At 37.9% G+C, this 14,791-nt stretch overlaps 1 protein-coding gene across 6 annotated transcripts in view; it reads right to left on the bottom strand.

Moving 5' to 3' along the window:
• LOC126493056 (vomeronasal type-2 receptor 116-like) overlaps positions 1–13,005 on the bottom strand; it is a 42,495-nt gene extending 29,490 nt beyond the window's left edge. For 3 of the 6 annotated variants that reach the window (XM_050129819.1, XM_050129820.1, XM_050129817.1), the window contains exon 1: positions 12,816–13,005. In XM_050129819.1, the coding sequence (XP_049985776.1) occupies positions 12,816–13,005 (190 nt within the window). Of the gene's footprint in view, positions 1–12,175; positions 12,179–12,808 lie in introns of all 6 variants that reach the window. The other 3 variants (XM_050129821.1, XM_050129818.1, XM_050129816.1) reach the window with 2 other exon arrangements.
• Between the last annotated feature and the right edge of the window lie 1,786 nt (positions 13,006–14,791).

Genomic DNA, 14,791 nt, shown 5'->3' on the forward strand with positions numbered 1-14,791 from the left:
CTACCTCTGTGGCCACCAGGCAGGAGTCATGATCAGCACTCCAAACCTGACAACGAGCGTGCAGCACATAAACATTTTTTTATCTGAGTAACAGCCAAACCTGCCTTGCAGAGCACTGTGAAACCTGGAAACATCTCAGTGTATAGCAGTGGGAATCTGCCATGCTTTTCCACCTGTGCAAGCCTAGTAGACCTGATCTTGCCACCTGCCCAGGCATGAAGTGCCAAGCCACAGGCATAGTCTCAGTCACTTTCCTTCCAACTCTGAGTAAGTATACAAACACCTGGACCCAAAAAATACCATTGAAATGCTCTATAGCCAGAGTTTGTGCTGTCAGTATGTCCCAGGAATCTGCATTTTGATTACGTTCAAACTATTATATTATATTCAATGTTCCAAAGAGTGATGATAAAGTTTGTGCTGAGTTGGAGGGTGTAGCTAGTTACTAGCTGATCAAAATTAACCACAGAAGTTTTGCAGGAGAGAGGACAGATACTCAAAGGAAGTAATTAGTGGGACACTAGAGAGGAATTTGACTCTTTTGGATGAAGAGAGAAGAGATATCTGGGCATTTGTTGCTTTTGCACTACTACTCTGATTGTTCAGGCTCTTAGGTTGATAGTTGACTTGTGAATTTTTATTGATAAAAAATAATTAGCTAAAAACTCTGGGCACAGAATCAAGAGTAAGCCAGTCACCCTGGGCTTTGAAGCTACTTTAGTGACTGCCTCGACAGCTGGCTTTTCCTCTCTTGCTTTCAGTCCTTTTACAAGAGTTCCTAGCTATTGCCTATTCTCAGAGACCAAAGACAACAGGCCTTAAAGTTGACAGGCAAAGTAACTCCAAGTATAACACTAGTGCTAGGCAGGACCACAGGATCTGCCAGCTCAGCCTGTTTAGGCACTGGGACAGGGTGCTGAGGGCAAGCGGGGGTGGGGGTGTTGGTGTTGCTTTGCTTCAATAGCCTGCCTACAGCAAGGTAGGCCTTTTGTCAGCGAGGTTCCCGGCCAGCAAGGAAACCTGATACTGTTCTGGGGGACCCATCAGAGTGGTGAGTCTGTTCTTGACCCAGGGCAGGAGCCTGGAAATAGAGCACGGACATTCCCCTACCCCCTTCACTCCCCGGTCATTGGGCAGGGGCTGCTCACCTCTGCTAGGACCCCACTCTCCCTAACCCGTCCCAGTTTGCACCCAGGAACCTCCTCCTTTCTTCCTCCCTTCTGCAGGGCCAAGGGATCCACCAGCTCAGCCTGTTTGGGAGATTGGACTGGGTGCTGAGGGCAATGGGGTGGGCAGGAGTTGCTTTGCTTCAATAGCCTGCCTGCAACAAGGTAGGCCTTTTGTCAGCGAGGTCCCTTGCCAACAAGGGAACCTGATCCTGTTACATAAGATCCATAGGATAGCATTTAAAGAAAGGGATGGGCAGGTGCCAAGGCAAGAATTCCTCCACCAATCTGAAAAACAACATGAAAACACCAGAACCCAGTGATCTTACAACAGAAGGTCTTGAACACCCTAACCCAGAAGAAGGGGAAAAAATTGACATCATGAAAGCAATAGAGTCCCTTAAACAGCATGTAAAATGCCCTTATAGGGGGCTGGCTTGCTCTTCCAAAGGTCCTGAGTTCAATTCCCAGCAACCACATGGTGGCTCACTACCATCTGTAATGGGGGTCTGGTGCCCTCTTCTGGCATGCAGGCATACACACAGAGAGAATATTGTATACATAATAAATAAATAAATATAAAAAATGCCCTTAGAGAAATGGATGACAAGTATAACAAAAAGTTTGGGGAAATGAGTAAATACGTAAATGATACTCTGGAAAACCAAGAAAAAAATCAAACAGGTAATGGAAACAGTTCAAGAATTGAAAACTGAAATGGAGGCAAAGAAGAAAACACAAACCGAGGGAAAGCTGGATATGGAAAATCTAGGTTAACGAACAGAGACTACAGAAACAAGCATAATTAATAGAATACAAGAGATAGAAGAAAGAATCTCAGATTCTGAAGACACCAAAGAGAAAATAAACACACTGATGAAAGAAAACAGCAAATCCAAAAAAATCTCATCATAAAACATTAAGGAAATATAGGACACAATAAAAAGACCAAACCTAAGAATAATAGGGATAGAAGAAAGAGAAGAATTATAGCTCAAAGGTCCAGAAAATATATTTAACAAAATTATGGAAGAAAACTTAACCAACATAAAGAAAGATATTCCTATGAATATTCAAGAAGCATACAGAACACCAAATAGTCTGGATCAAAAAAATACCATTGCCCTATAATAATCAAAACACAAAACATACAGATTAAAGAAAGCATATTAAGAGCCACAAAGGAAATAGGTCAAGTAACTTATAAAGGTAAACCTATCAGACTTACACCTGACTTCTCTATGGAAACCATGAAAGCCAGAAGGTCCTGGATAAAGGTACTCCAGAAACTAAGAAACCATGGAGGCAAGCCCAGACTACTATGCCCAGACAAACTATCATTCACTATCAATGGAGAAAACAAAATGTTCCAGGATAAGAACAAATTTAAATAATACGTAGCCACAAATCCACCCTTACAGAAAGTAGTAGAAGGAAAATCACAACCCAAGGAATCCAAAATTGCCAACAGTGCCTATAATAACTCAGACATCTAGTGACCCTTCACCAGCACAACTCAAAGAAGGGAAACGCACAAACTCTACAACGAAAAAATAATAATAACTGGAGTCAACAACCACTGGTCATTAATATCACTTAATATCAATGGACTCAATTCACCTATTAAGAGCCACAGGCTAAGAGATTGGATATGAAAACAGGATCCAACATTTTGCTGTTTACAAGAAACACCTCAACCACAAAAACAGACATCTACTCAGAGCAAAGGATTAGGAAAAGGTTTTTCAAGCAAATGGACCTAAAAACAGGCAGGTGTGGCCATACTAATTTCTAACAAATCTGACTTCAAACTAAAATCAGTCAGAAGAGATGGAGAGAGACATCTTATACTCATATGAGGAACAATTCATCAGGATGAAGTCTCAATCCTGAATATCTATGCCCCTAATATAAAAGCACACACTTATGTAAAAGAAACATTACTAGAATTCAAGGCAGACATCAAACCACACACACTAATAGTAGGAGACTTCAACACTTCTCTTTATCCAATGGACAGGTCAATCAGATAGAAACCTAATAGAGAAAAAAGAGAATTAATGGAGGCAATGAATAAAATGGCCCTAACAAACATCTATAGAACATTCCACCAAAATAGGAAAGAATATACTTTCTTTTCTGCAGCTCATGGAACCTTCTCGATAATTGACCACATACTCGGTAACAAAGAAAACCTCCACAGATACAAAAAAATCTTAGTGACAACATGTGTCTTATCAGATCACTACAGATTAAAGTAAGAATTCAACAACAAGGCTACCCCCAGAGCCAACAAACTAATGGAAGCTGAATAGTCAACTACTGAACCACTCCTGGGTCAAGGAAGAAATAAAGAAAGAAATTAAAGTCTTTCTTGAAATTAATGAAAATAAAGAGACAACATACTCAAAACTATGGGACACTATGAAAGCAGTACTAACAGGAAAGTTTATAGCACTAAGTGCCCACATAAAGAAACAGAAAAGCACACATTGGAGACTTAACAGCACACCTAAAAGCTCTAGAAAAAAAAAGAAGCAGACACCCACAGGAGAAGAAGAAGACTGGAAATAATCAGACTGAGGGCAGAAATCAACAGAATAGAAACACAGAACAATCCAAAGAATCAAAGAAACAAAAAGTTGGTACTTGGAGAAAATCAACAAGATCGACAAGGCCTATATCACTCATGAACATTTATGCAAAAATTCTCAGCAAAATACTGGCAAACTGAATGCTAGAACACATTAGAAAAATTATCCATTATGATCAAGTAGGCTTCATCTCAGAGATGCAGGGCTGGTTCAACATATGCAAATCTATCAATGTAATCCATCATATAAATAAACTGAAAGAAAAAAACCATATGATCATTTCATTAGATGCTGAAAAAACATTTGACAAAATTCAACATTCCTTTATGATAAAAGTCTTGGAGAGTTTAGGGATACAAGAGTCATACCTAAATATAATAAAAACTATATACAGCAAGCCGACAGCTATCATCAAATTAAAAGGAGATAAACTCAAAGCCATCCCACTAAAATAAGGAATAAGACAAAGCTGTCCACTCCCTCCATACCTCTTCAATATAGTGCTTGAACTTCTAGCAATAGCAATAAGACAACATAAGGGGATCAAGGGGATTCCAATTGGAAAGGAAGAAGTTAAACTTTCGTTATTTGCAGATGATCTGATAGTATACATAAGCGACCCCAAAAACTCTACCAAAGAACTCCTATAGCTGATAAACACCTTTAGTAATGTGGCAGGATACAAGATCAACTCCAAAAAAATCAGTCGCCCTCCTATACACAAAGGATATGGAAGCAGAGAGGGAAATCAGAGAAGCATCACCTTTCACGATAGCCACAAACAGCTTAAAATATCTTGGGGTAACTCTAACCAAGGAAGTGAAAGATCTGTTTGACAAGAACGTTAAGGCATTGAAGAAAGAAATTGAAGAGGATACCAGAAAATTAAAGGATCTCCCTTGCTCTTGGATTGGGAGGATCAACAGAGTAAAAACGGCAATTCTCCCAAAAGCAAACTATAGATTCAATGCAATCCTCATGAAAATCCCATCAAAACTCTTCACAGACCTTGAGAGGACAATAATAAACTTTATATGGAAGAACAAAAAAAACCAGAATAGCAAAAACAATCTTATAAAATAAAGGATCGTCTGGAGGCATTACCGTTCCTGACTTCAAACTCTATTACAGAGCTACAGCATTGAAAACAGCTTGATATTGGCATAAAAACAGAGAAGTCAACCAATGAAATTGAATAGAGACCCAGAATTTAACCCACAAACCTATGAACACATGATTTTCAATAAAGGAGCTAAAAGTATACAATGGAAAAAAGAAAGCACATTGAACAAATGGTGCTGGCAAAACTGGATGTCAACCTGTAGAAGAATGCAAATAGATCCATATCTATCACCATGCACAAAACTCAAGTCCAAATTGATTAAAGACCTCAATATCAGTCTGAACACATTGAACCTGATAGAAGAGAAACTGGGAAGTACTCTACAAAATATGGCCACAGGAGACCAGTTCCTACGTATATCCCCAGCAGCACAGACATTAAGGGTAACATTGAATAAATGGGACCTCCTGAAACTGAGAAGCTTCTGTAAAGCAAAGAACACTGTCACTAAGACAAAAAGGCCACCTACTGACTGGAGGAAGATCTTCTCCTACCCCGCAAGAGACAAAGGTCTGATCTCCAAAATATATAAAGAACTCAAGAAACTAGACTTTAAAATTCTAATTAACCCAATTAAAAAATGGGGCACTGAACTGAACAGAGAATTCTCAATAGACGAAATTCAAGTAGCCAAAAGACACTTAAGGTCATGCTCAACTTCCTTAGTGATCAGGGAAATGCAAATCAAGACAACTTTGAGATACCATCATAAGAATGGCTAAAATCAAAAACAGCAATGATAGCCTTTGCTGGAGAGATATAGAGTAAGGGGTACACTCATCCATTGCTGGTGGGAATGCAAACTTGTGCAATCACAGTGGAAAGCAATGTGGTGGTTTCTAAGGAAATTCGGGATCAACCAACCCCAGGACTCAGCAATACTACTCTTGGGAATATACCCAAGAGGTTCCCTATCATACTACAAAAGCATTTGTTCAACTATGTTTATTTTATTATGAATAATATTTGTATTATTATTAATAGCAATTATTTGTAATATCCAGAACCTGGAAACAACCTAGCGGCCCTTCAATGGAAGAATGGATGAAAAAAATGTGGAATATCTACATATTAGAGTACTACTCAGCGATAAAAAACAATGACATCTTGAATTTTGCATGCAAATGAATGCAAATAGAAAACACTATCCTGAGTGAGGAAACCCAGACCCATAAAGACAAACATGGGCTGTACTCACTCATATTTGGATTTTAGCCATAAATAAAGGACATTGTGCCTATAATTCGCAATCCTAGAGAAGCTAAATAAGAAAGTGAACCAAAAGAAAAACATATAGTTATCCTTCTGGATATCGGAAGTAGACAAGATTGCTGGACAAAAATTGGGAACTGGCGGTTGGGGTGGGATGGGGGAAAGGGAAGATGGGGAGAAAAATGTGAGAAGGGGAGGATGGGGAGAGCTTGGATGAATGGGATGGTTGGGATAAAGGAAGGATGGACATGGAAGCAGGGAAGTATATATCTTAATTAAGGGAGCCATTTTAGGGTTGGCAAGAGCCTTGACTCTGGAGGGGTTCCCAAAGGTCCAGAGAGATATGCCCCAAATAGGTCCTTGGGCAGCTGAAGAGAGAGAGCCTGAAATGGCCCAATCCTACAGCCATACTAATGAATATCTTGCATATCACCATAGAACCTTCATCTGGTGATGGATGGAGATAGAGACTGAGACCCACATTGAAGCAATGGACTGAGCTCCCAAGGTCCAAATGAGGAGCAGAAGGAGGGAGAACATGAACAAGGAAGTCAAGACCGCGAGGGGGGCACCCCCCACTGAGATGGTGGGCCTGATCTATTGGGAGCTCCCCAAGGCCAGCTGGACTGGGACTGAAAAAGCATGGGATAAAACTGGACTCTCTGAACATGGTGGACAATGAGAGCTGCTGAGAAGCCAAGGACAATGGCACTGGGTTTTGATCCTACTTCATGTTCTGGCTTTGTGGGAGCCTAGCCTGTTTGGATGCTCACCTTCCTAGACCTGGATGGAGGGGGGAGGACCTTAGACTGCCCCCAGGACAGGGAACTCTGATTGCTCTTTGGACTGGAGAGGGAGGGGGAACGGAGTGAGGAGTGAGGAGTGGGGTGGGGGTGGAGGGAAAAGGGAGGAGGGGAGCAGGCAGGAATTTTTAATAAAAAAAAACACTAGTTGCTGTCTTATCACTGACCAGCTCTTCCTAAAGGCAGCCCCATTCCCTCACATCTTGAAGCAGTTTCCTCTTTTGCATATTTTCATGTCTACTTTAGTGGCTTGTTATTTCTTTCCATGGGTTGCAGCCTTTCCATGGACCTAATGTTACAGCTGCATCTTCTTCAGTTGAGCTGCTTCAGCATAAATCTAAAGTGCACACACATAAACACAGAAACTGATACACACAGAGATACTCACATCCATAGAGAAATAAATGCATATTACAGCAACATACTCATTTATACATACTCACCCATTTGTGCAATGACACAGAGATAAACACAGTGGCATGTGTAGACAGAGAGACATATAAAACCCAAAGAAACAGAAAGAGGATATGCAAAAGAGATAGATAGACACACATACATTCATGTTCTCAGATAAATACATACAGGGAGAAATACATGGATACAAATAACTACACAATGAGATAATGACATAGAGAAATTTATGCACATATACAAAGACATAATAACAGACATACAAACATACATGGCAACACAGATATACATGTTTGTAAGCACATATAAAGAAATATGAAGAACATACACATAGGCACATGAAGACACATGTATTGACAAACACTCAAAGGCAGATATACATAAAAAACACATAGATATAAGGCAAATTTATGCTGACTTCTAAAAACAGATAGAGATGCAACTATACTGAAGCATACATACACCAAATACACACACACACACATATAATATAGCAACACATCTATAGACCCAGATACAAAGAAACACACTAACATACATGCATAAAAAGTGAGAAATCTCCATTCACATAAAGGAATATGCATGTATGCAGAAAATTAAATCACAACACAGTTTCTTCCGTAATTACTCTCAGAATTATATGTGAGGTCTCCAGAGTCTACATGGAGGAATAATCAGTTAATAAAGAAACTTACGGAAAACATCACCTTTAGTAACTTACCACATATGTGACAATTAACAAAGGAGTGTTCATCTTATCAACACGAGGTCATTAATAACTAAGGACTGATATGTTATCAATATTAGTATGCGATGATATCCATGTGCTTTGTAGCAATCACTAATTTCCATTGATAATTAGTTTCTTCCCCATCATTGTCTGTATTTGAATTTTATATAAAAGTCTAGATTTATTTACACAGCAGAAAATTGTTCAGAAATTTTTCTATATGTTGAATATTTCTTAAAATACTAGATTTGGGCATCTGAGATCCTCTAAGCACTATGACATTGATGACACCAAATATAATCCAATAAAGGAACTCTACCTTCAAGACTTTAATATCAGATATTTTCCTATCATCCAGTGACTGTTCATCTTAATGAATAATCTCATGACTGCTTGAGACACAGCATGCACAGTACTGTATACATCATAACTGCTCTCAATCAAGGCCATGTCAAATGTCTGTACCATTAGTCATTCCAATGAGGCATTGAATGAGAAGTTCTTTAGTTTCTGCCACATAGAAACTGATACTTCTAAACTTCATCTACCTAGTCTTGCCAGGTATCCATCTGAGTATTTGAGATTGGTCCAAGTAAGGTCAAAATCTAAAAAGCATAAATCTCAGCAGGTGAGTCAATTGTGAAGTCTCTATTTCTTATAGAGACATCCAACCTTCTGTGAGGTGGTGACCCATATTCTTTGTATACCTAATTATTCTTACATTCTAAAGCACACAGTTAGAGAACTGTGTGACCATAAATGAAAAATAAATTGTGGATGATGTCATGATTTGGTTATCATATATTTCAGGTCTTGACAAGTATAAATGCATGTAGACTGTGATCATATTTACAAATGGAAAGCAGACTGCATATGTAATATCACTTTTTTCAATTATGACAGAACTTGAGCACCATCTTCACTGTCTGAGATGATGAGCACAAGCCAGTTCTAGTTCAAGTGAAGCATGAAAGGAATCATGGCCAGAACTAAAGATGCATCACTGTGGGGCATCTGATACAGAGAGGGAAACTGAACACAATCACTTAGGATAGGAGGGACAGGTGCATAGATAAGATGAATCCATGACCTGCAGTGCATGGGTAAGCTGAATGAACACAAGGAGCAGCTAGAGTAGCATGCACTCCTAAGAACTTACAAACACTGTTCTGCCAAGTGTTCTAGAAAACCCCCTCACTTGTTAATCTTTCTCATCTCTGTTACACACAAGGAAATGTAAAAGCCCCATCAAGTCTCTGAATAGTAGCCCATAACATCACATTTTTGACATCCATGTGTGGCCATTATCTTCCTCACACTTTTCTTACCATCTGGGAATAGTACATATAAATGATATAGATATGAATAATTTGCATTAGTATAGATTTTGCTTTATTGATAGAGATTTAAGGTCAATTTTGAATGTATATAGGTTGTTAATGAATAATCATTAATAGTAGTTAAGCTTGTAGTTATGTTAGTTAAGATTTTCTAGATGTGCATAGATATATTTTAGATAGGCATTCTTCATATCTTTCAAAGGCTAGAGAATATGGCATTTTACATGTTTTAATAACTTAGGACTTTTCATGACAATGAGACACTCTGCTCCTGGCAGCACCAATCTACTTCAAGAGGAAGATGGGCATCGAAGAGGATCCTTATGGAGTTTGATAGCCATTTGGGCAAGAAACTGCTCTTGCCTGGACTATTGCATAAACTGGACACAGAGAACCCGCAGAGAGAGGACTGCTGAACTTGCCTAAAGGTGAGATGATCTTTCGGGGTTCCTGATTCATGAAAGAGTCTGCAAGACATTCTTCAGGACAAGCAGATAGTGACTGCCTTTGAAATTTCCTGCTTTGTGGAAATGTCTGCTGGAAACTATGGGCCTGTAGGCTGAAGATGGATGCCCCAACGGTACAGAGGAACTTTGGGTGACTGTCCAGGCAGCGAGATGTCTCTGTCATTTCTAGAGTTTTGGATGTTAAGTTAAAGCCTTCTTTTTTTTTTTTTTTTTTTTTAAACAGAAAAAGGGGAAGTGATGTGGGAGTGTCATATATCAATCTGTTGATTTCATTGGTTAAGTTATAATAAACCAACTGCTTGGCCTCAGCTTGGAACATAGATGGGAGGAGTAAACAGAATAGAATTCTGGGCGGAAGAGGAAGTGAGGTCAGACTCTGCTCTGCTCCCGGAGAGACCCGACAGCTCTGCTGGAGCAGAGACGCCATGCTCAGCTCTCCCAGGCAGCTGCAACCCACGATGGACTTAGGCTAGAATCTTTCCGGTAAGCGCACCTTGGGGTGCTTACACACATCATTAGAAATGGGCTAGTCCAGGTGCGAGAATTAGCCTGTAAGGGCTAGAGTTCATGGGCCAAGCAGTTCTTTAAATGAATACAGTTTGTGTGTTGTTATTTCGGGCATGAGCTAGCCAAGCGGCCGGGGTGTTGGGGACGCAACCCCGCCGCCGCTCCTATTTCAACATATAAAGACAAGGATTTCTATCAAAAACATCCAAAAATACTCACCTGCTGAGGTTTGTAGAGGCCTGTGAATAATACTATTATGACAGATGTTGTTCAATAAGGTCATCTAAGTGCCATAGTGCACCTGATCTTGCCATTACAGACATAATTAGGGAGAGTTTCTTTATTTTGTTCAGATAAAATGAATGAGACTGTGTAATTGTGACCCAATATTATAGCACTCCTGCTGGTAATTGAAATACTAGTGATGTATTTATTAAAAGATGAGGGTTCTTGCTACATCACCAATGCAAATATTTAAGAACAAAGCAAACTGGCAGTTTTCAGTTTGTGTTCTATAAAAGGCAACAGTGTTTATTATGGAAAGAGATCTACATATGATAATTTGTAGTAAAAGTAAGGATTAACCTGTACTGGAATATTCACAACCTTCCTTAATAATAAAGCAAATGTCCCATATTGTGAGTTTGGAATGACATAAGTTGCTGAAAGGTTAAAAAAATTGTAAAAGTTCATGAAAGTAAATCTCCCATCAATAAGATGAGCCATTTGCAACTTTCACAGAAAGGGCCATGCATCTCTGGGTTTTTAGTGTTTGCACAATGGATAAATAAAAGGTACAGGCTTTGGTGATACAAAAAACTTGATCATATATATTCAGTTTGAAATAATTGAGCAATATTAAAAGTACACATAATGCATTAGCCAAGATTCAGGTAAGTTTTATGAAACAAACTTAACTGGAGGAGGCATTCAAGGAATTACTGGTAAGCACACAGTAGTCTCTTGGGGGTAATGTTTGGTTCCTGTACTAATAATTTTTCATATTTAGTGGACAATATAGTTAATATATTCCCTCATGTCTACCATCACTATCTTGTATTTTTATCTTTCTGGCTTATCAATTAAAGGTACAAAATGTTCTTTAAATATTTAATTTTTAATACATTTCACTATCAGACTACATTTGGTAAATAAATTGATTTGTGTGTATGGACATGAGAAATACTCTTATAGACAATAAAAGGGAATGGATTTCACAATTTTCAGTAAAACTGGTTTTTATTTGCCACTGGCCTTGAATGCATAATGATACACCTACTCCATTTCATAAATGCAGAGGTTTAAGGGTCTAAACCACAATACTGTCCAAGTATTTAATACTCACAAAGGTATGTTCGATGTAATGGTACCTGGTATATCTGAACAAGTTAAATTTTCTTGTACAGAGCACCTTTTGTCTACGTTTCCAGTTATAAACTCACAACACTGGCATGCAATTGAGAACTATGTACATCTGGAAATTGCAGTGAGATTCGTTTGTGCCAGTATAACAAGCTTGTAAAGTACAATAATATAAAGTGTGCAATGTATGGAAAATATTTATGATTTTTATAATATAGTCAACAATACCATTTTATGTTCATGTTTACCCTTAAATAATATCAACTAATAATAATAATAAATAATAACTCCTATATCTCCTTACATATTATCTATCATATGAACAATAAACAACAAACTCATTCGCTTTCATCCTAAATGATACATTCAGACTTAAAAAACAATTTATTATCTATTTTGATTTCTTACCATTGTGGTAACTTTATGAATAAATATAAATATTTACCTCTACATACAAAACATTCTTAAAATATTTGTTATTACCTTACAGAAAATGCCATCAAAAGTTTTGTATACACTTAACAGGAACTTGAGATAAGAACTTATGGAAGTGAAACACTAACTCCTGCACACTAATCATTAGGAACTATTGATGATTTGAGCTCTGGTGGTGGCATAGTGATCAAAGTGCTATATTTAGAAAAGAACAACCAACAATGCACAAAATCAAAAGTGCATAGTGCACAAATTGGTGAATGACAGAGGTGTAATTAGTAAAATTATTGAAGAGAAAAAGAAGATGTAAGTGAGATAGTGTTGACAGAGAGTAAACAGTTTAGATCTATAGAGAAGAAACGTGTGCTTTTTAAATAATTGCAAGAAGCTAGTAGATACCTTTCTCAAGTGTTGAAAAGTTTCACATGCTGCAGCTGCCACTCAGGTAAGTGAAAAGAAAGTAAGCAGACACCACTATTAGTGACATCTCATATTTCAAAGAATGCAAACATATCATTTATACAACAAAAAATTTCTTACTTTAAAGGGACACTGAACACTGTCCTATGGAAATAATGGCCTGTGGTTGTACATATATTTATGACCCCCTATGAAATATTTAACATAACATTTTCATAGAAAATTCAAAGAAACTTACTGTATATTCAGAATGTGGTTGAAATAATCTTTCTCCACAGGCCGCTGTTCTGTTATAAGGAAGAAGACACAACCTGTCAACAAATCTTCATCCTTGTCTTTATTATCATATATTCTCCAAAAGCACCTGGGTTCAGTGAACCTGGACACTAGGAGTGGAATGTTCAGGACAAAGAAGATAAAAATCAAAGCAAACATCTTTGTCCTCCTTTAAGTCTGGGCAGTGTGTGTGGTGAAGTGCTCTTCAGATCAGCACATTATATGAGTACCCATATTTTCCCATCTGCTTTTATTTCTGCAGCCAAAGCAGAGGCTATTTGTGTATTCATGATTCCTTTATTTCCCAGTTGATTCCTCACCTCTGGGGAAGCTTGGACACTTTCTTCCCCCATGGCAGTGCACCTGATATGCATGTGATCCAAATTTAGCTCAGAAATATATGAGGAAAATTCAGGTAGTTTCATGACATCATTTAATCTTGAAGAAATTATGGCTCCATGGGGGATGTCATTTTGAGAAAAATTTGGGGCCATGACTGCCAAAACAATATTTTTATGTTAATGCCTTTAGAAATGATGTCAGTGGCTTTCATTAGATGATCCACATTGAGACAGGAAGGACACACACAGTCAAAATTCCTAGTTGCACACTGGGAATTCTCTCACAAAATCCCTGTAAGGGAACAACAGTTCCATGGTTAGAGAAATTGAGTTTCACACAGCTTGCACAGTGGGCTTATACTACAGGACTGACAGTAACAGAATATCTAACCAAATACTGTGCTTCCTTTGTCTTGAGAACAAATAATCAGCTTCAATTCTAAATTTTTCTGAATCCGGCTGTTCTACAATCATCCAAATCCCCATAGAATCAGTTACACTTATAGCGTTATAAAATGTTTTTGAATAATCATTCAAAAATAGATCACTACAGCTTCTGTGTTCTACATTTCAAACACTCAATATCTTTTATACTTATTCCAAATAATAAATAATAAATAGAAGATAAGGCAAATATTTTGTTTATAACATAGTCTCCCTCATATCTTTCTCCATGAGCATCAGTTTTCATAGATCAACTAGTCATTTGACATTTTTTCGCTTTATCTGTGATTTACTACAGTTTTATTTCTCATTTTAGATTCTGTAGTGGTTGTGAATATGTCTTGTGAAAATCTGCAAAGGAAAGCGATACTATGAAGTGACCATGTGTTCAATGTATATTTTGTTTTCTTTTGCCTGAATTTTAGCAAGCTTTTAAAAAATATCTACATATTAACCAAGATAGAATTTGCTTGGACCAACATCTGGAAACATTCCAGGTTAGTTACTCATAAATTCTTCTTATACCATTTTCCAACTCAACTCTTTTGCTTGCCTTCTAGACTGTGCATTGCCACTGTGAGGGTGCATTGATGAGTGTGAGCAGATGAGTCTCTTTCGGTGAATGGATATGGACATCAGTAAAAACAGAACAAAAATAGGGCATGGAGGCTCCAAAATATGAGCTTATTTCAACATTGACCAAAAATCAGAGAGTTGAAACATACCTCTATTCCTTCAAGGTTATTGTGTTTCTACCTCAAACAAAAGTCCCATGTAGATTTAGATCAATGAGTTCTGCTTTTTTAAGGTTATTCTCAACATGTATTGCTAATAGCCAGTCCGGTATTTCAGGCATAGAGAGTAGATATGCTTCTACCTCAAACAAAAGACTCAGGATCCAACTAAGGTTCCATTTCCTTTAAAGAGGTAGCATTGGATTCCAACCAGGGAGTAGTTTGCCTATAGAATGTTTTGAGCTAGGGTATAAGCAAGACTTTCTTTGTTCTAGCAGCAGAATATTTAAATATGGATATAATCAAAGAACTTCAACTGTTCTATTAATTTTCTTGTATAATGATAATACAGTATTTTTAATCCTACTCCTACTTTTGGGGGCCTGGAATATTTTAACCAATTGGAAGTTATATGCAAGCAATTTC

Source organism: Alexandromys fortis, unplaced genomic scaffold (genome assembly GCF_014885135.2).
Source record: "Alexandromys fortis isolate MF-2015 unplaced genomic scaffold, M_Fortis_MF-2015_v1.1 scaffold_282, whole genome shotgun sequence".
Lineage (NCBI taxonomy): Eukaryota > Metazoa > Chordata > Mammalia > Rodentia > Cricetidae > Alexandromys > Alexandromys fortis.